The sequence below is a fragment of the Pistacia vera genome, unplaced genomic scaffold, assembly GCF_008641045.1.
Source record: "Pistacia vera cultivar Batoury unplaced genomic scaffold, PisVer_v2 Contig1130, whole genome shotgun sequence".
Taxonomy (NCBI): domain Eukaryota; kingdom Viridiplantae; phylum Streptophyta; class Magnoliopsida; order Sapindales; family Anacardiaceae; genus Pistacia; species Pistacia vera.
In genome coordinates, this window is record NW_022195172.1 from 37,024 (window position 1) to 57,802 (window position 20,779).

Consider the following 20,779-nt stretch of genomic DNA (forward strand, 5'->3'; position numbering starts at 1 on the left):
ATTTACTAATTCAACATGCCAGCTTTTTAGTACACCTGCTCTTACCGTTTTGCTTGTTGCGTCCTCTATGCTTAATTTCATCGCCTTCTGTCCGGGATCAAAAGTCAAAACTCATAACTACTGGCGTGTATTGCAGTGTTCTAACTTCTAAATGCTTTTGTTTTGATAATGCATTAATGATATAATAAATGTTGTTATTACCATATAATTATCTACTCCCGTTATTTAATCACGGCATGAAAGGGAGCCTAGTCCTTTATTCTAGGTCAGTTTCTATCCAGTTTTTTTAATCAGTATATATATATATATATGTGTGTGTGTGTGTGTGTGTGTGAGAGAGAGAGAGAGAGAGAGAGAGAGAGAGAGAGAGAGAGAGAGGGAGAATAAGACCCAAAAGAAAAGTGAAAAACATGCTAGCAGAGATCAAAAGCTTTTATTTCTGCATAACTAGACCTTTACAGCATAACTTTCCAGGTCCTCTCTTCCTCTCTCTTTTAATTACATTATAATGCCCGGAGATATACATACACCAATATCAAAAAGGTAACCTAAGCAGGAGCATAATTGCAATTACGACATACTCAAAGAGTAACAAGTTGAAAGGCAGGTGAAACTGAAAACATGAAAACTCTAGATTATGGTTCCACTGGGAATCAAGGCATCCTTGATTATGGTGACTATCCCGCTTTTAATGAAGTACCCATCAGTTTCTCTTGCTGCTTCTTGCACACTGTCGCCGTTTATGATCTGAGATAAAAATAATAATAATAATAAAATAAAATAAAATTACATGTCGGAAACAATCTTTCAGGACGCAAGCATGTATTTAAGAGTAAGACATCAAGGACTATACATATAAATTAAATGGAGTTTATGGAGCAACACAATTATACGACAATCTAGTGACATTGGCTGTATGTATCCTTGAAATTAATATACATTTAAAAAAAAGAAAACGAAAAAAAAAAACTATTGAGTTCCAGTAAGTTAAAGCTCTTATCAGATAGTTTTCTTGGTGACCAAAATGAAATGGACCATCAACAACTTCATTAGAAAAATAACTAGTAACTTACAAAACTGTAGCAGGAAAAATAAGAAAAAAATTGAAGCATGTGGTATTTTAGTGATTTAGCAAATTACATAGGGCTATATAATATAACTTCCCTATTTTTCCAAGCGGAGGAAGATAGAAGTTGAAATAACACATTAACTAATCAGCACAAATTCAAAAGATAAAACCCACGAGAAAAGATTATGAAAGGATTATAACCTTCACGTTGTTCCCAATTCGAGCATTTTTGTCAATTATTGCCCTCTTGATGTGGGAATCCTTGCCAATACCAATTGGTACACTACCCTTTGCAGCCAGAAACCTCCTGTCTGCATCCGTCTGAAACAAGAGAGAATACAATCATATAATGAAACAAGAGTTAAAATTGTCACTCAAGACAAGTCAACCTCCAAACTTTTACAAACATGCAATGCATAGTATTTCAGAACACAAACTACACATCTTGATCGAATAAACAATTGATAATAAGTCATTAATGTTTTTGATAAGATAAGTGATTAATGTTTAGGGCATTTTACCTCATAATAATCAGCTCCCATGAGCAATGTGTCTTCTATGATTGCACCTTCTGATATGCAAGATCGAAGCCCAACCACAGAATGGTGAATTTTGCAATTCTACAGAGGGGTGAAAAAGGATAAGAGGATTGAACTCTATGAATTACATACATCATAACTGCGACGACTGGAATAGAGAGTAAATTCTGTTTGACATTGAAAAGATTAATAGGTGACTGGTGGTACAATGAAGAGATCATAACACGTAATAGCCAGCACAACATCTTAATATCCAGCCCTCAAGAACCTACCTTAATCACACAACCTTCACCAATGACACTATCTGTGACATCAGCATCAAGCATCTTAGATGGAGGCAAATATCGAGGTTGGGTGTAGATTGGAGCTGAACGATCATAAAAGCTGCAAAAAAAAAAAAAAAAAAAGAGGGTCCAAACTATTTAGTCACTGTTAGAAACCCCAAACTTCACCTGCAAAAGATCACTCAAACAACCACCCAAACCACTCTGAAACTCCAATAGTCAACAACCCAGAAATTCCAGTCACACCAGAGCAGTGTAATCAAGTCAAAACAATTGAAGAACACAAGTTATACTGAATAACCTCAATTTATATATAGAATAGCAACTCTGTGACAACACTACTCCAATAACAGTTCATCTACAACTACAATTCAGCATAACAGAAGATAAACATAAACCAAACCATTTAAGATAAATTTGCTAAGAACAAAGAAACCCGTTGGACTTCTAGGGCCAACACCTCCCCAACCCTTTTCCCTTTTTACTACTTTCGAATGATCCTAGACAGATCCCTCACATTCCCTTTTATTCGTCGTACTCTCTTACTATAACCGAATTCAGCTCCCCATCAATCATCACTTGCCACTTGTCACTCTCTCATAAACTTAATACCACCCACACACTCACGCATACAGCCTGACAATTAGTCCCTCATCAATATCTAAACCTTAACATTTTTTGTTCCAAGACCCTGTAACCAAAAATGGTGGATCATGGTTGTTTATAGGAATAGAGGATCTGGAAAACGCGGTCCACCAGGATGCCAAGTTGAGGAAAATAATTCAAGAGCTGATTGTTAACCCAACTAGCCAATTGCCTTTCAAACTGGTGGGGAACCAATTGATGTACCATGACAGGTTGGTCGTGCCACGCACTGGTGATCATATTCAGACTTTATTACAAGAGTTTCACTCATCTCCCATTGGGGGACATTCAGGTTTTTTTCGCACTTACAAACGTCTGGCAAACGTAGCGTATTGGGAGGGCATGAAGAAAGATATCCGAACATTTGTCAAAGCATGTAAGGTTTGCCAAAAGAGAAAATATCAGACACAATTACTATCAACCTAGTCGCAAGACAACAAATTAAAAAACTGAATTGTAACAACCTGAAATCTGGTATTGGCTTTTTGGTGATCCCCAAATTCGCATTATAGAAAGCCTCAATGGTACCAATGTCTTCCCAATAGCCATCATACAAGTAAGCTTGCACCTACAGAGATTAAAAAGAAATTAGATGTACAAATACAGCAAACTTCATCGTAATTTAAAATTTTCCAATGCAATAAATAATATCTGCAATGCATAAGAGTTCCGGAAAGAAACAGAAGAAAGAAATGCGTACTCTCATCCCAATGGAAGTTGCACCAGGGATAACTTCACTTCCGAAATCATTAGCTCCTGGAAACTTATCCCGAAGCAGATTTAACATCACGTCTTTACTGATGACATATATGCCCATGCTAGCAATGAAAGGCATCTCTTTGGCTCTTTCATCGTCAAGACCTAATATAGTAGTATCAACCTGAAATAGATCATTGAGACAGTATATGAAATTAATGATTTAAAATGGAAGAATAAATAAATCACAAAAATAATAAAAATAAATCGAATTTACCTTCATAGCTCTAAGTTGCTCTCCTTTTGGCTTCTCGGCAAATTCAATTATGCGTCCTTCTTCATCAATCTTCATCAGACCAAATGCAGTAGCCCGTTGTTCATCCATCGGCAGGGCAGCAACTGTGATATCTGCATCGGTTTCTCTGTGTGCTTGAATAAATCTCTCATAATCCATTCGGTACAAATGATCCCCAGCAAGAATGAGAAATTCCAGAACATTGTGCTCCTCGAACAGCCACAAATACTGCCTCACTGCATCTGCTGTGCCCTGTAAATTTCAAATCTAACTTCCATGAGAATCACCGCTAAGTAAATGGATACCAATCAAGGCATTCTTTCTATAACCCAAAATAGGAAACCAAACCAGTAACATCCAATTGATTATTTATCAATAGTAAATAATAGCTCACAAGTAGTAGTATAACAAAAAAAAAAAAAAAATTTACAAGCATTGCAATGCAATATCACCTGGAACCAGTTGGGATTCTCGGGGCTCTGCTGAGCAGCAAGAACTTCAACAAAACCTTCATTCTTGTAACCACCCATGTTGCTAGCATACGCCCGTGAGAGGTGACGATTGAGGGACGCTGAATTGAACTGCGTGAGCACATAGATCTTGGAAATGTTACTATTCAAACAATTGCTCACAGGAATATCAATCAGTCTGTAATTTGCTCCCAACGGAACAGCAGGTTTCGCCCTCTTCTTAGTGAGCGGGTACAGCCTCGTTCCTGCTCCACCTCCAAGTATAATTCCCAAAACACTCTGCCAACAATTACCCAAAAGAACAATCACATTACTTGCATCAACGATCTTTATAACTCATGACATTACTATAGAAACACATAACTTGATGTTAGCGTGTAGTATACAAATTCTACACCAACATTTAAGAAACATAATTGACAAATATTACCATAATATTTTTTAATGCAACACGACGTCGTATAAATAAATAGTATTAACGATTTTAATAACTCTTAACATCATTTTACTGATTAATGAAATGTAACGTCGAGTAAAGATACAATAAAACATGATCCATGATTCAATAATATATCATCACATTTTCAATTCACAGTTTCTATGATTTCTCGTTAGTTAATCACAAAAATCCAAACAACAACAACAACAAAAATGAAATTGACATACGGCGTCGAACTGTAGTATCAGAACTCTGCTCCATTTGTTTAATCAGAATTATAACGTTTAAATTCTAAATTACAACAAAACTTACTCGACTGGCTTCAGGATCAAGACAGGTCTGAGAGTTTCTTGAATCCGACACGGCTTTGGGAGACACAACAATCGGACGTCTGTCATTCGCTGCGCTCCGCCGATCACCGACAACCGCTTGGGAGCAGAGCTTCTCACCTGCAAGATGAGAAGACGAGAACGCGAGTCGTTGCGAAGGAATGATCCTACGAGTGAGATTCGACGAACTAGACGGTGTGGAGGAGGATGATGAAGAGGACGGTACTCTTAGTGCTCCGATCGAAGCCATACTTGCCATATTTTTGGAAAGCGAGTGTGCGAGTGAATGAGTGAGTATTTAGATGAGTAGTGGAGAGTTGTTTCTAACTCGTGACTTTATGTGGAGAGTACGATTTGATGGGTTTTTGGGAGTCGAAGTGCTAATTATTTTCGGATGAATTTACGGAACGAACCTTACGGGTCGGAGAGAGAATACGGTTATTGGGTTGAAAGTGGGGGTATTTTAGGAACATTGAAAGGAAAAAATCTGGGAAGTGTTGAGAAATAATTGGTGGATGTTATTTCCCCATTGGAGGGATGATACAACACTCACGTGGAGTTGTTTGTCTTTTGAAAAAAATTCAAACAAATTACCACCGTCCATTTTTTTTTTTTCTTTTTACTAACTATTTCAATAATCATTCTTGAATAAAAAAAGAGTTTTTTTTGGAAGTAAATTAGCATCGTCCATTTCGTATCTTTCTACAGATTGTTTCAAAAATTAAAAAGATTTCATTTACATTTACTTGCAACAAAATGGGAAATAAAAAATATTTAAAAGGGAAAAGAAATAAAGCAACGTAGATGAGAAGAGTAAATGGCAGCTTTGATCATGTGAGTTTTGCTTCACATGTAGGGATATACTTTTGGATTACTTTGTTCCTTATTATATCGTCTATAATACATGAATATTTTAGAAGAGGTAGCTTGCAAGAATGTATTAATGAATGAATCAACTTTAGGGATGGCTGGGTTGAAAGATAAGAAATTGTTTGACTAATAGTTTCTCTTAATTAAAGAATTTAATAGAACTCGGATTTTATGCTAAAGGACATAGTCACGTTGGAGTGCATCAACAGCTCTTATTTAACTTTATAGTTTTTTAATAAAATGTGATTGTGAATGGCTCTTATCATTATATTTCAAATCTCAAACAGAAAGTGATCTACAAGGGAGGACTGGATGAGCAGTAAATGGGCCAAGAGGCCCATGGGCTAAGGTCCTGTAAAAGCAAGCTATGAAGTGGGCTCGGAGCCCAAAAACTCGGAATAATGATTAGTGAAGACAACTGGGGGCACAAACACACCATCACACGAAATTAAGGGCCCATAGAATGGCCTTTCCATTTGAGTTGAGCCACTGACTTCTTGGACCACTTAAACATTTAAATAATTTTTGGTGGCAGCTTTATGGCCCACTAAAGAAACGTTGGTCAATGACAACAGTAAATTTAGGACTCATTGATATTTATTTATTTAGTGTTAAGAGTATGGTCGAGCATGCAAGAGTTATAAGCAGAAAAGAAGTTGTAGAAAGATCATTAATGTAATTATGTAAAGTGGAGTTTAGAGTATATCGAGCAAGGAGAAATTAGAGATTTCCATGGATCCCACATGCAAAACAAATAATTAAACATAATCATAGCCATTAATTGAAGACAGAAATAAAAGAAGAAGATGGTGATTGCCTTAATGGAATTGAATTTGTGACGCACGAGTGGATGATATGACTCCTTGATTAATTATAATTCATCATTTGTCCCCACTACCCATTCCATTCATTATGATTCGGTGGTCGCTGAGGACCCCACCACTTGCACGTGCACTACTCACTTATTTACATTCCCATTTAAAAACATTTACGAATTATTTCTTAAACTAAAATAATTTGTAGCAAAAATATATTGTCCACTCCTAGAAGAGAGCACCAAGTTATTAATTTCTCTGGGGGCAATTACGTCGTGGGTGAATAGGCATGGCTCAACCTAACCCCTAGGGCTGGTCCTAATAATCAGTATTGCATTTAATTAAATATATTTATTTTATGCAAATTTGAGTGGACAATAAATAAAAAATGAATAGTTGTGAAATTCTCAGGACTCGAGGTTGAGGTGATTGATGTATAAGTGTCATAGAGATGTGTGGTGTAATGCAGCAGATCGATTAATTTTGTGACAATTGAAAGCCATTTTGTACTTATTTTGTACGTCTCTAAACCTGAATGCAGTTGACCTTGGCCACACTTGTTTTATCAACACGTATATAGCTGGCGGTGGCACTGGCACTGGCACTGGCACCTACCTACCTAAATTCTACATAGTTCACCACAACCACAACTCCACAAGATTGAAGACATGAAAAAGTTTCGGCATTGAATTGGTCAAGAGCGAAGGGAGGCGGAGAGTAGAGGGAGTCAAACATATTAAAGAAGGAACACGAATTTGGTCCAACTGACACCTCCTCGTGCTATCTCGGATAATGTGATTCAGAAAGGAAGAGAGAGAAAAATCGAGAAACTATTATTTTTTATTTATCAAAATATCAATATGTATTATGTAGTAGTAATATCAGAGAGTTCGTCCATTTATAAACAACTCAAATCAATCTTAATTTTTGTAAGACATGTTGTCGTATGACTATAACATCATGAGTGAATCACTGAAGAGCCCAAGATCTTGATAAGAAGATTCATTATTTCGGGATTATTTGGTTTTAATTTGTTTGATAGCCACGATAAAAAAAAAAAAAAAAAAAAACTAAAAAGAATGAAAATGGTCCCTAGGAAACAATAATATTGAGGAGCCCAAGAAGAATATATTGCAAAATGTGCTTTTGACTCGATCTCTGGAAAATGAATCATCCTTTGACCTTACAAAACTTCATGTCAAGTCACTCAACTGCCCATAAACCATTTAGTTTCAAGAATTCATACTATAAAATTTTGTTTTTATAAAAGGCCAGCCATCAACGTTAACGAAAAATATAAAAATTTGTATTACTACTTTAATATAAAACTTTTGTAATTTTAGTCGATCAAAGTTTGGAGCAACTTGAAAGGGTATATATATAATGGAGTAAATCTCGCTTACTGTCATCTTTTTCAATATGATGAAGATAGAAAAGGATGGGTATATTTCATGGCAAGCAATCAAGATCCAGTCAAAGAAAGCAGCTTCTTTGTTATTATTGGTTCTTTTTTTTAACGCGCTTCTATGCATTGCATGCGCTTGTGGTACAAGGCCACGGATGAATCTTGGTTCATTAGTTTTCTTCTTTTTAAAGAGACTTATCATTTGCTATAATCATTACCCTGCTCAATCATAACTTGTCTCAATAAGAGAAATGTCTTTTGTTTTGATCACCCAATTACACCAAAAGTCACCTAAGCTTTCATATAATATCAATATCTAAACCTTAACATTTTTTGTTCCAAGACTCTGTAACCAAAAATGGTGGTTTTCAATAGCCAAAACTTTTGTCACTTACGAATGCGCCTTATTGACCATAATTTCTTTTATCGGCTACCTTAAGGAAAAAGTCGATAGAAGAGAGATATATCCGAATTCTACTCTGGTTTAATAGAAGCTGTTATTTTATTCTATTGACTTTAATTACTGTTATAATTTTGCAAGTCAAAGGAGAGAAACATGGAAATAGAACACATCTCCAATCGGATGAGTCAGTCAAGTACTGTATACAATCATACACAAATCTCACAAGCAAATTTTAGCTGTTTAATTTCAAAATTAAAGAAAAGAAAATCCTCTGTCATGTGGACTATTGATGAACTTGTTCACGTTAAATAATTGTTAGGTGTAAATATCAAATCATGCATGTCATTAATTAAACTAGTCATAATAATCCCCGTTTAAGAGGGAAAAAAACAAGATTAAAAAATAAATAAAAAGGTGCATGATCTGTATACGGCGTGACCATGTGAGTGCATGGGTCGGTCGGTCAATCTACTTCCATGTACTTGGCAGCGAAAAGCTAATTAAAGAACCCAATAAAGCTAAGTTTGCACGTATAACTAGTATATAAAATTAGCTTAATAATAGGCTTTTTTAATTTTTAATAATGAACCATGATCACAACAATTGATTGATCATCAAACGGCCAGGAGCACCCTGTCTTAAATTCAACCTCATCATCACACATGAGCTCCTGATTATTTACTTAAACTAAGAGGCAATTATCCTTATAACCAAAGTTATGTATATGATGATATTATACTGTATATAATGGATCATACATATGATTACTAATATTCATTTTTCTTTAAATATTTTTTTAAACATTATTAGTTGTTATTATATAATGATTATTAATAATAATTTGTTACAATAATAAATAATCTGAAACTTTTTCTGCAGCCCTATTGAGACTAGATGGTGGAGTAGCTAGGTTGGATTTCATTTCCTAAGTCTTACCATTCTGATAAAGTAAAATTCAGTGACTGTAATTATCTGTGGAAAAGCCTGCTTGCTTTATCTTTCTAGTGTTAATAAACATGCAATGTAACCCATTTCTCACCTTTCTCTATATATACCAATTCCAGCCATCACTTTCTTCCCAAAACACTCTCAACTCATCTCAATTGCTTACTTTCCATTTTAACTTAACCCTTTTCTTCATGGCTGGAACTATAGGTTTTTGGCTTGTGGTTTTGGTTGGCATAGTTACTCTTTTTTTGGGTCTCATCTTCAACCATTTCTTGCCTATCTTATCGAAACTTGGCCTTGCCTTTAAAGGGACTTTTGGGTGGCCATTACTGGGTGAAACTCTTTCTTTCTTGAAGCCTCACCCTTCTAATTCTGTCGGGGTATATCTTCAAGACCATTGTTCTAGGTAAGTAATAACATAAATAAATAAGCATATTTTTCATGTTTTATATATGTTGTTTGTTGTTTATGTAGTACTTGAAATGTTATATATACATGGATAATATGTCATGTTAATAATATTTGTTATATAGCTTGGGGATAATCATCATGAGTTTCATGTAAATTTTCAGGTTTGGGAAAGTATTCAAGTCCCATTTGTTCTTCTCTCCAACTGTGGTGTCATGTGACCCGGAGCTGAACTACTTCATACTTCAAAATGAAGGCAAGTTGTTTCAGTGCAGTTATCCCAAGCCCATTCATGGAATTCTGGGCAAGGTCTCAATGCTTGTGGCTGTTGGTGACACCCACAAGAGGCTCAGAAATGTGGCTCTATCTCTGGTCACAGTTACAAAATCGAAGCCTGAGTTTCTCAATGACATTGAGAGAATTGCCATTCAGATATTGGACTCATGGAAAGACAAAACACAGATTAAATTCTGTGAGGAGGCCAGGAAGGTATACATAAGTTTGAAGTTCTGAACAATGTTCATTATGTGACCAACTTAATATATTAATATACATCTTTGTCAATTTTTTGTTCCACAGTTCACATTCAATGTAATAGTAAAGCAGGTGCTAGGTTTAACACCAGAGGAGCCAGAGACTACAAAAATTCTAGAAGATTTCCTAACTTTTATGAGAGGACTTATTTCTCTACCACTTTCCATTCCTGGAACTCCATATGCAAGAGCTGTTAAGGTGCTCGAACTATGTATTTTTGTTCTATTTAATTAATTACTATGCCCAAAAGGAAGTCGCAGATAACATTATTTAATACATAATACTAAAGTTTGATTATTTTTGATATAGTTCCTTTTCTTTTCTTTTTTTGTGTTGCTAAAAGAAAGCATGTGATCAACTTTCTTTTTGACCATCTTTACAGGCTAGAAGCCGAATATCTTCAACTGTCAAAGCAATAATAGAGAAAAGAAGAAGAAATATTGCTGAGAATTCAAGAAAAAGAAACGATTTCCTTGAATTACTTTTGTGTGTTGATACCTTATCTGAAGAAGAAAAAGTTAGTTTCGTTTTGGATTCTCTATTGGGTGGCTATGAAACTACTTCTCTCTTGATGGCCATGGTTGTGCATTTTCTTTCTCACTCACCCACTGCATTACAACAATTAAAGGTAACTAATATAACTACTTCTACATGCAATTTCATTTTTCTTTGCATTAACTTACAGAATATATATATATATATATATATGATTTCTAATTTGTTTTCTTTTATATGTGTATAGCTTGAGCATCAAAACATAAGAAGCATGAAGCAAAAAAATGAGTATTTGAACTGGGAAGATTACAAGAGAATGGATTTTACTCAAAATGTAAGAGACTTATTTCCCTTTTAGATTCAACTTTTTTTTTGATATAGTGTAACTTTTAGTTTCTAGCATGTGTGCAAATGATGTGAACTTGCTTTTAATTTCTCTTTGTGTTTAATTTGTAGGTCATCAATGAAGCGCTTAGATATGGGAACATAGTAAAGTTTGTACACCGAAAGGCTCTCAAAGATGTCAAATTCAGAGGTGCTTATTAATCAATTCTAGAAATAATAAATTTTTAATACTTTACACATAATCATGCATGCATTGAACTTTTTGAATCTTTTGATTATGTTATTGAGAAAAAGATGTGTTCCTTTTTATATTCTCTTTCAGATTACTTAATTCCATCTGGTTGGAAGGTCCTACCTGTTTTCACAGCAGTTCACTTAGACCCATCTCTACATGCAAATGCTCTTCAGTTTCATCCTTGGAGATGGGAGGTAATCAACCTTCACTCATCAACCTCAAAATCTACACCATTTCCATCCAAGATGATATTCTTATATGTGTTGTGTATAATCCAGAGTCAAGATCAAACATGCAAGAAATTTACGCCCTTTGGTGGAGGGTCTAGATGCTGCCCAGGATCTGAACTTGCCAAGGTTGAGGTTGCTTTCTTCCTTCACCACCTAGTACAGAATTTCAGGTAGTTGATGTTGACAAAATCGATACTATTCTTTATCTGGTTTAAAGTGAACGTGGAGCTTAATTTGATTAATTTTGCAGATGGAAAACTGAAGAGGAAGACCAACCCACGGCATATCCGTACGTGGAATTTCAAAGAGGGCTTGTTCTAAATGTGGAACGTTTATTTGAGGTTAAAAAGAAGCACCAATAATGCTCCATCATGCTTTGGATATTATATGGGCTTTTACAATTTTCTTTTCTTTTTGGGAGGAAGCTCGGCCTATCTCTGACGTCAGTCCTTAAATAGATGTTGTTACCAGTGTAATCTTTGGTGTTTTTGTCAAGCTTTGGTTTTGGTACATAATAATAAATTATAATCAAAATCCCTTTAAAGTTTAAACTCTTAATATATAATCAATGCTCTTGTTATTATTAAATGTACCTAATAGAGTAATTAATTTGAGCAAACGACTTTTTCCCACCCAAGGTTTGCCTTAATGACATTTCTCCATCGAAAAAGTTTCAAAATGCTACTTTTTCACCCAACATTTATATTTTGTTAATACTCAAAAGCCAAAATACACTTCATTTTGTCAGTCGGCGTCCAACGAATTATTAGGAGCTAGGGTAAGAGGATTTTTGTAGAGTAAAGGCCAATGAATTGAATAGTGGTGACTGATTGAATATTCATTACTGAAATTAGTAGAAAATCAACTAGGAATATAAAACCTTAACTTTACGGTAGTCGAAAATCGACGAGAAATCAAGTACTAAAATGAGAGGGATTTTATAGAGAAGAGACTAGAGGTTCAAATGATGGTGACGGAGTTAATTTTTGCCGCTATAATTGGCTTTGGGTATTAACGGAATATAAACTTTGGGTGGAAAAGTGGTATTTTGAAACTTTTAGGGTGGGAAATGATACTAAGGCAAACCTTGGGTGGGGCAAATTTAGTCAATTAATTTCGATGGGTCTGTTGAATATTGTTAAATATCTGTGGCATAGAAGTTCTAGGCCATTGCATACATAAGAAACAAAAATGAGATAGAAAGAAGGAAAATGGTAGAAGTCTGTTGTCATCTAATTATTTATTTTGCTCATTATTATTGCTAATTAGAATAACAGCAATAACATCCCTGCTGAAGAATTATAATGAGACATAATTAAGGCTATATTATTGTAGCCATGATCAGGTAGAAATTAATAAGGCTGGACTAATTTCCATTAAAGACAAATATGTCAGTTCTTATAGACTGCCTTCACCACTATAGGACTCCTCACTTGATGTTGTTTATCATCTGACCATATCAATTCTCCAAATACATAATTCTTCGCTGCTTTGGCCTTTTTAATTTCCAGGCTAACATTAAAACTTTTCTCCTCGCCAACCTTACTGAACTCCAAGCTCTTTGGTTCAACTGACACAGAAATTCCTGCCGGCTTCTTAACACGAACTCTGTAAGTGCCCGGAGACCCAACATTTTTGACGGTTCGTTTCACTGTGATCGAGCCTGAGAGATTAGGGACTGTGATAGAAGGGTAGTTCAAGTTGGTTAGACTAATGGACTTGGAGCATTTGTAGGTCTTTCCAGAAAAGGATGAAATTTGTGTTTTGTTGTACCCCAAGGCACAAAGAAAGTCCAGGTAATCTTTGACAGTTAAGTCATAAACCAATCCAGGGTCCATGGCACCGTTTGGTTGCACATGTCCTGCTCCATAGTTAAATGGTGTTGCCTTAGAGTAGGATGCATTCACAATTGGTTCCATATTGTTATCCTCGGACGTTGCTGTGAAATAAGGGGACAAGAGAAAGAATCAACGTACAATTTTTGGCACTTCGAAGAATCATGAAACCAAAACTATAAATGATTCTAGGACTAGTTTCCATACCTGTGGTCATGATGGCTGATTTAATTGCTGCAGGACTCCAATGAGGATAGAGGGTTTTAAGAAGGCCAACGATACCAGAAACATGAGGACATGACATTGAAGTGCCCGATATAGAGTTATATAGAACCCGGCGCTTGTCAAAGTCTTGATTTGTTGGCCCTTCTGCTAGAGTGTAGGCAGCTATAACACTCACTCCTGGGGCTGTGATATCAGGCTGAACATATGTACAAATCTAATTATTATCCCATTCAGATGGCTCCAGATCTATGTTTAAGGAAACTGAGTTGCCAATTATACCTTAAGTATCTCTGGGGTTACTTTATTGGGTCCATTTGATGAAAAAGCTGCCATGAAGGGAGCTGGCTTTGTTCCAAGTTTTGTGGTTGCACGAGTAATGTAAGCAACAGGATTCCTGTTAGGGAAAAAAATTATCAAGTTTGTTAAATGTAGTACCGATTGCAAATGCTACTAGTACTAGGTATGCTTGTTTTCTTACTTGGTTGAATTGATGTAACGATATACAGACACACCATTACTGAAGTTGATATGTGTAGCAGGAAGGACATGAGCATCAGCGATAATATCATTCGCAGTATCCTCATTATTCGCAAGAACAATCCCAACAGCACCGGCTAAAAGTGCTTGTTGTCCCTTGTCTACTCTTGCATTTACTCCACGAAGGCAGACCAAGATCTTTCCCTTTGCTTTTTTAGGATCAAGTGTCCCATCCTGGCATTCCAGACTGCATGCATTGGAGGCCAAAAATTAACAGGCCAAGCAATAATTGATAGTGAATTTAAAGCACATAACTATGATATGACATGGGTTCAAATTTGGTGAGCATGTGAAAACAGGAAATGAATAGCTAAAATTCTTCAACTCTTACGCGTCTAGTATTGAAGCATTAGCAGCTTTGGCATCTGCAGCACTGATTATTGGGAAGAACTCGTTCTTCGGCAAGCCCGTAGATGATATGCTTTGTCCCTTCAAAATAAAATTTATATCGATAAGCTCTTAATGTACAAAGAATTCTCACATCTTATACTCTTCGCGTTAAGAAATTTACTTCATGGTGTGTACTGATCACTCCCACAACTTGAAGTAACTCAACTTTTTAATATAAACCACGAGGAAAAAACTAACCTCGAAGCGCTTTTTGTTGCCGAGGACAACATAACTAGGGAAGTCCCTATCCATGGTACTAGCTCCAACTGTGATAAGCCAAGGGGCAATATTGGACACAGTAGAATCAGCAGGACCAGAATTGCCAGCTGAACAAACGACGACAATGCCTTGCTTAATAGCATGAAAAGAACCAATTGCAATGCTATCATTGAAAAATGCGGAGGGATCCCCTCCAAGTGAAACAGAAAGCACATCAACACCATCATGAATGGCGATATCGAAGGCTGCCAATATATCAGCATCATAACATTCATCTCCTGCCACGGGTGGCCAGCATACTTTGTAAGCTGCCACTCGAGCTTTCGGTGATCCTCCTTTTGCAGTTCCTTTTCCCAAGCCAAAAACACTTGCCTTGTCCACGAAGTTACCACCAGCTGTTGATAATGTGTGTGATCCATGGCCATCATTGTCGCGTGGAGAATCGTAAGTGGAGTTGAGTGGTCCAGCAACAGAAGCATAGCCTTTATTGAAGTACCTTGCTCCAATTAGCTTCCTATACAGAGCAAAAACACAGTATTTTACTCCAACATTATTTACGAAAGAAAATAAAGATATTTAATTTATATCACAGAGGATCAAATCTACACTAAATCACTTACCCAATTAATAGTATGGGAGCTAGTTAGATCTACATTAATAGTATGCACACAGAAAGGTTCGTTAAAATATTAGAGTGAAACAAAAACAAATCAGTGATGTGCTGGCTCTGTTCTGCATACTATCATACAGTAATTAAGAAAGAATCACATACTTTTTAAGTAATTAAATCTAAAATACAGTTAAATGGATTCAGGGGCACTCCTTTCATGGTATAAATAAACAGATTCTTACTCCAAACTGGGAGTTGATGTCCAACTTGCATAGAATACAGTGATGTGTATATATTAATCCTATATCCATGCTGAGCCAGACATAAATAAAATCAATTTACAATGTGAGATTTGTATTGAACTTATAAAATTAGGAACATATAGTCAACCACATGGCTCACGACCGACCAGAAGACTAAACCCTTCTAGTCTTATAGAATCATCAGACAATAAACTACCAGTCTTGCTGATAATTAAGTGTATTTTTCCTTGTCCTAGATCAAAGACTATTTGTGTTATATTACTGATATGATGATTATATATGAAGATGATAAAAGCATTGACTCAATTCATTTTTATTAACTCAATAACCTGATTGGTATTAAGCGATGATATAGTGCTTTTACTCCAAGGCTTCATGAGAATTCTTAATTATGAATGTGCTTTTTGGAGCCACTCCTACCGACCATGAAAGAAGATCTGCAATCTATAGATTCCAAAAAGTTGGCAATGCCGAAGAAACCCACCAAGTTTGGACTGTGGGCAACAATTAGGCTTAGATAGATTACAAAAGAAGTAAGTGTCGGGGACCAGTTATTAGGCAAGTTGATGAGAGCTACCTGAATAATTTTCTATAAAATAGTTTCCAAGATCAGAAGGACAGCAAAATTAAAGATATATGGGTAATAAAGGTGAAAAGGGTCGGATAGAATTCTATCCATGGACCATTTATAGACAGAAGAGAAATGTTTTAAAAGAAGATCGCCATTAGAAAAGTAGTCCAGGGTAAAGCGTGAGCATAAGCAAAAAGGAGGGAGGGAAAAGACAAACCTTTTACAATGAAATGTAGCATCTTTCTCATTTTCACAAATTCCTTTCCACTTAGATGGAATCGGTCCCAACCCTTCATCGATAAAGCTTTTCGATTCAGGCCAAACACCTAACACAATTCCATTGAACAAAAGCACTAGGCTAAAGAACGTCAAACATGATAGTGAAATACAATGAGAAGGACGGACACTATTTCTAGCACGAATTTAACTTGATTTTCAGAGTCCTAAACTCAAAATTAAGAAATATTTGTTTATTTTAAATTAAGAGTTGAAAGATGAAGAGGGCACAATTTGTTGTGGAGTCTAATGTCAAATGACATAGTGGGGCTAAAAAACTCCATTCATGGGTTGCATCATCCATGCTTATCTTTGTAGTCTAGCCTCTGAGGTAGGGACGGTGGCTTTATATAAGAAAGTGCGGAAGTCTCTATAAATGGTGCAAGACAATAACTGTCCACAATTTCAATTTGGGTCCCGTATCGATCACAAGTCTATACACCATTAATTTCATCATGTTATGTTTTACAAGTAATAAACATTGGCAATGGCATTAAAAGATGAATCCTTTGGAAAGCTGAAACTTCCATCAGTTTATACAAGTTAGTGAGTGAAGAACTTGAATGAATCAGTCAATCCATACTCTTGAACAAGGATGAAACATTACAAATTTGTGGCAGTTATGATGTTGAGTTTGAAGTTTCAACCCTCTTCTACGTTAAAATCATTTTCATAATTATGTCACGGTGAAAGCTGAAACTATCTTTATTATTATAAAAGTCAACGATTCAAATTTCAATTTAATAATTAATATAATATATATTTATATAGATCCAAAGGCTATCATGTAGATTGATTCAAGGGATAAGGTTGACTAGATATATTAGGTAAATTAGATTAATTAGAAAAAATAATTATTAAAATTAGCTTAAGAAAAATTAAAAGAGTAAAAAACTCACCAGTGTCAAGATTTCCGATAATTGTATCTTCACCGTATCTTGCCTTGTTCCAGATTGAGTTTGCAGGAATCCGGCCACCGTGCTCGAGTCCTAAGAACTCCCATGAATGAGTTGTATGTAGCTTCCTTCCTTGGTTTAAGAAAACTGACACCACTTTTGGATGCTCTGCATTATAAAAGTTGAATATATAACCCAGTTAATAATGGAGAAAAAGATAATGAAACAGAGAAGCGAAAAATCTGTAGCTTCTCACTTGCTATCTCAGCAGCTACGGCATCGTCCAGTTTTGCAGCAAAACCATTGATGTGTCTTGTGTAGGAGTAAAAAATAGCATCTTGAGGATTATCACCACTGTTTAGAAAGTTTAAAAAATAGTCTGAGATTGAATATATAAACCAGTTCGATTCACATGTACTTAAAATTTCTAAATTTGTTACCTTCCCAAGAATGATCCAAGAAACTCATGGTGCGACTTGGTAACTTGATTTAGATCAACAGACGATAATTCAGGTCCATGAGAGTGCTCACCCAAGTACACAACAAAAGACTAAAAACATTAAAGAAGAAGATAATATTAGATTTTAAAAAAAAAAAATTGATGAAGAAGAAGTACAAGGCAAAAACAGTGTTGTATTTGAAATAATAATGGAAGAAAGGAAGATTAAAGTGGAGACCTTTTTGGTAGCAATGGTGGGACTCTGTTGCGAGAGCAAAAAGAAGAAATGATAGGAGGTAAAGAAGAAATTTAAAAGCCTCATTGCTACAATTGTAGTAATGTGTGCTCCTCTGCTTCACCTCTGTTTTTGTAGGGTCTCTTCCTTTTATACAATAATGGAACAGAGACGGTGAGCTTGTCTCTGCGTATGCACTGTCCTCCTCATATTAAAAAAAAAGACACTCTCACAACAACATATTCCACTATTGGATTTCAGTATTAACCATAATATTTTGTATAAACATTCACGCAGGCCTTAAATTATTTTTTAGACGTATTCTTACAAGGACATTATTTATGTAAATGTAATATATGAGACTATGACCACCGTCCCCCAGCTCTACTTCGGGTTCTTATTATAAAAAATGCTTTGCAAATGTTGGATCGTTTAAATCCAGAAAATTTCAGTTTTAGAATATTTAATTAATTATACTGTATGAGTATGTACATGTTTGATTAGGACAATTTAAGACAAATAGGAGATATTGAGGATTTAGAATGGAGTATGGACCCACCCACAAGGACAAGTTTAAAGAGTTACAGGTTGCAAGATAGGGTTTAAGCAAACAAGAATCTGCACTGCAGTAGTAGCTAGCCTGATAACTGGTATAGGTCAGCTCATAATATATATTTTGCAAAATTGGCCAATCCTAGGGTGAACTGGTTATGCAGATAAATTAGGCTAAGATGGGGTCTACCCCTCACCCCAAACTCAAATACCTCCCCATTTTTCTATAATAATGGATTAATGTAAAAAATTATTTTATTTTTTATATGAATATTTAATAATTTTAACTCCTCCAACATTACATAATTATGAGAAGAAAACACATTCAAACAAGGTCTTTAGTTGAAAATAGAAAATGGAAAAAAAAGTGGAGTTTGAATAAGACATGATCACCAACACCATTGATATAATGGAAAGGTTATCAAAAACTTTAATGAACTATGTAGGTAATGGTTACTGTAAGGGAATAATGTTATTTCTAGGTAGGTGAGCATTCCTTATATCCTATATATATATATACATATATATATATATATATATATATATATATATGAATGAATCTACCGTGGCCTAATTGAGCAAATTGAAAATACATGTGAGGCCATTATAGGATTTTGTTGACTAGTTTTACACTGTTACCATGGTGCTCTCTCTCTCTCTCTCTCTCTGCCATTAGTCTCTTATATTGAGCAGCTCCACTTTTGCAACCGATTTGGGCTTCGATGGAAATCTCTTGATCCACCTTTTTCTTCCACTGACTATATGATGAGCCTAGATCGCTCAAATTTTGATCGGCCTGGCGAAACCCTAAAGCCCACTGAGGTTTTGTTTTTTTTTTTGGGGGGGATGATGGGAGCACGTGGACAATTGTACGGCACATAATGGGTCCCGAATTCCAGCTGTCAATACCCTGTTAGTCAGTAAATCTATATATATAGTATAAACCTGACAATCCTCCAAACGGCCGTAAGAAAATCCGTTAAAACCACCCACGATTTGGCTGTACTTTGTCTCATGCACTGGCGCTGCCTCCGTCTATTAATTACCGGTCAAAAGCCGTCATTGGTCCCCAAAAGCCAAAGTTGTAAACCTGCAAAAACTTAGGCCAATTTTGTCACTATTAAGCTAATAAAGATGGATTATTATTATTGGGAGAATTAATAGTGTAATCATATTCTTATAGGCCGTCTCTTTACAGTCCCATCTCACTGCCTGGATTTTCTGCTGTCTGTGACCGCCTTTTCTCTCTTTAAATCCCACTCCACTAAGCACTTCTCTCATCACTCACAAGGTGATGAAAGTGAAATTACTAGTTTGATTGATAGATACAGAACGATGCTTCTCCACTATTTCAGCCAAGCTTCCAGCAAATATTTACTCTATGCCGCTCGTAAATCTAGTGTAAGTGAATACATCTTATTTATCTTAGCATGAAATGTTTTAACACTTGCGTTATATGGATAAGTTTATCAAGTAAATGAGAAAGATGTAAAAGTTGGGGAATGATCTGCCTGGCTCCCTGGATGCCAACTAAGAAGTTTGTCAACAAAGTGCGTCGGCTCTCCCTAGTTGGCATCAGAGGAGCCATGCAGGTCCACCAATATTTACTTAACATTCCATCATTTACTTATCTTTGAGGTAAGATATATTTCACCTTTCCACAACAGGGTCATGTTACGGTTCTGGTTATCTTATACATTAATTCAACAACTCAAATGTTTCTCATTTTCTAATAATGTATAAACCACTGCACAAAGAGGCAGGGGAAGGCTCATTTACTTGTATATGTTCTTTGCAGCAGCTTAATTAATTACGGGCAACTTGAATATTTGTCTTCTTTTCTAAATGTCTTATGAGGCAATAATTATTTTGTATGTATAGTTGACTGTCTTTCCCAAAGAACTAAAACAGAAGACTTATCCAATAATTTGTAGATGGCGTCGTAACAGAAACAAGAAACCTTTTGATATTTATTAGATATATTTTATAATTGATATTTTGTTTGGTTATAGAGAAACTAGAGGAGATTCGTTTCGATGAGTGGTTGGCAGAAGTTTTCGTTTGTTGGATATAATAGTAATTAAACGAACTTTCATTTGGATAGATACCACTCCACTCTTTCTAAAATTACACTTAGATGGTGACTTTTCCATTTTTGATCAACACATCCTTGAATTTTGAAACTTGTATCACTTACCACTGTTTCAGCTAACTCTGTTATGGTTTTATCAATGAATTACATTTTATACCCTTATTAAAAACAATCATATATCTATA

General features: G+C 35.6%; 3 protein-coding genes across 5 annotated transcripts; 1 reads left to right on the forward strand and 2 right to left on the reverse strand.

Moving 5' to 3' along the window:
* Positions 1 to 397: 397 nt before the first annotated feature.
* LOC116142727 (glucose-1-phosphate adenylyltransferase small subunit, chloroplastic/amyloplastic) lies at positions 398 to 5,025 on the reverse strand. The gene is made up of 9 exons (XM_031428137.1): positions 4,750 to 5,025; positions 3,981 to 4,277; positions 3,511 to 3,780; positions 3,238 to 3,417; positions 3,002 to 3,105; positions 1,881 to 1,992; positions 1,591 to 1,689; positions 1,271 to 1,390; positions 398 to 747 (listed from the first exon to the last, which is right to left on the reverse strand). Exons 1-9 carry the CDS (start codon positions 5,023 to 5,025, stop codon positions 631 to 633), a joined length of 1,575 nt encoding a protein of 524 aa, XP_031283997.1. The 3' UTR covers positions 398 to 630.
* A 4,303-nt stretch (positions 5,026 to 9,328) lies between these two features.
* Positions 9,329 to 11,959, forward strand: LOC116142804 (cytochrome P450 724B1-like). Its single transcript, XM_031428214.1, has 9 exons — positions 9,329 to 9,613; positions 9,780 to 10,104; positions 10,195 to 10,347; positions 10,532 to 10,777; positions 10,892 to 10,978; positions 11,101 to 11,179; positions 11,312 to 11,418; positions 11,503 to 11,624; positions 11,705 to 11,959. The coding sequence occupies exons 1-9, from the start codon at positions 9,399 to 9,401 to the stop codon at positions 11,814 to 11,816; spliced, it is 1,446 nt and encodes a 481-aa protein (XP_031284074.1). The 5' UTR covers positions 9,329 to 9,398; the 3' UTR covers positions 11,817 to 11,959.
* Positions 11,960 to 12,718: 759 nt separating this feature from the next.
* Positions 12,719 to 18,067, reverse strand: LOC116142772 (subtilisin-like protease SBT5.3). Of its 3 annotated transcripts, none has more exons than XM_031428194.1 (11): positions 17,954 to 18,067; positions 17,717 to 17,826; positions 17,533 to 17,630; positions 17,280 to 17,444; positions 16,322 to 16,394; positions 14,640 to 15,174; positions 14,383 to 14,480; positions 13,993 to 14,238; positions 13,794 to 13,908; positions 13,497 to 13,710; positions 12,719 to 13,393 (listed from the first exon to the last, which is right to left on the reverse strand). In XM_031428194.1, the coding sequence occupies exons 1-11, from the start codon at positions 18,035 to 18,037 to the stop codon at positions 12,846 to 12,848; spliced, it is 2,286 nt and encodes a 761-aa protein (XP_031284054.1). In that variant the 5' UTR covers positions 18,038 to 18,067; the 3' UTR covers positions 12,719 to 12,845. The 3 variants fall into 3 exon arrangements, with proteins under 3 accessions (XP_031284054.1, XP_031284050.1, XP_031284041.1); XM_031428190.1 differs by having other exon boundaries at positions 16,322 to 16,430; XM_031428181.1 differs by having other exon boundaries at positions 16,322 to 16,457.
* Between the last annotated feature and the right edge of the window lie 2,712 nt (positions 18,068 to 20,779).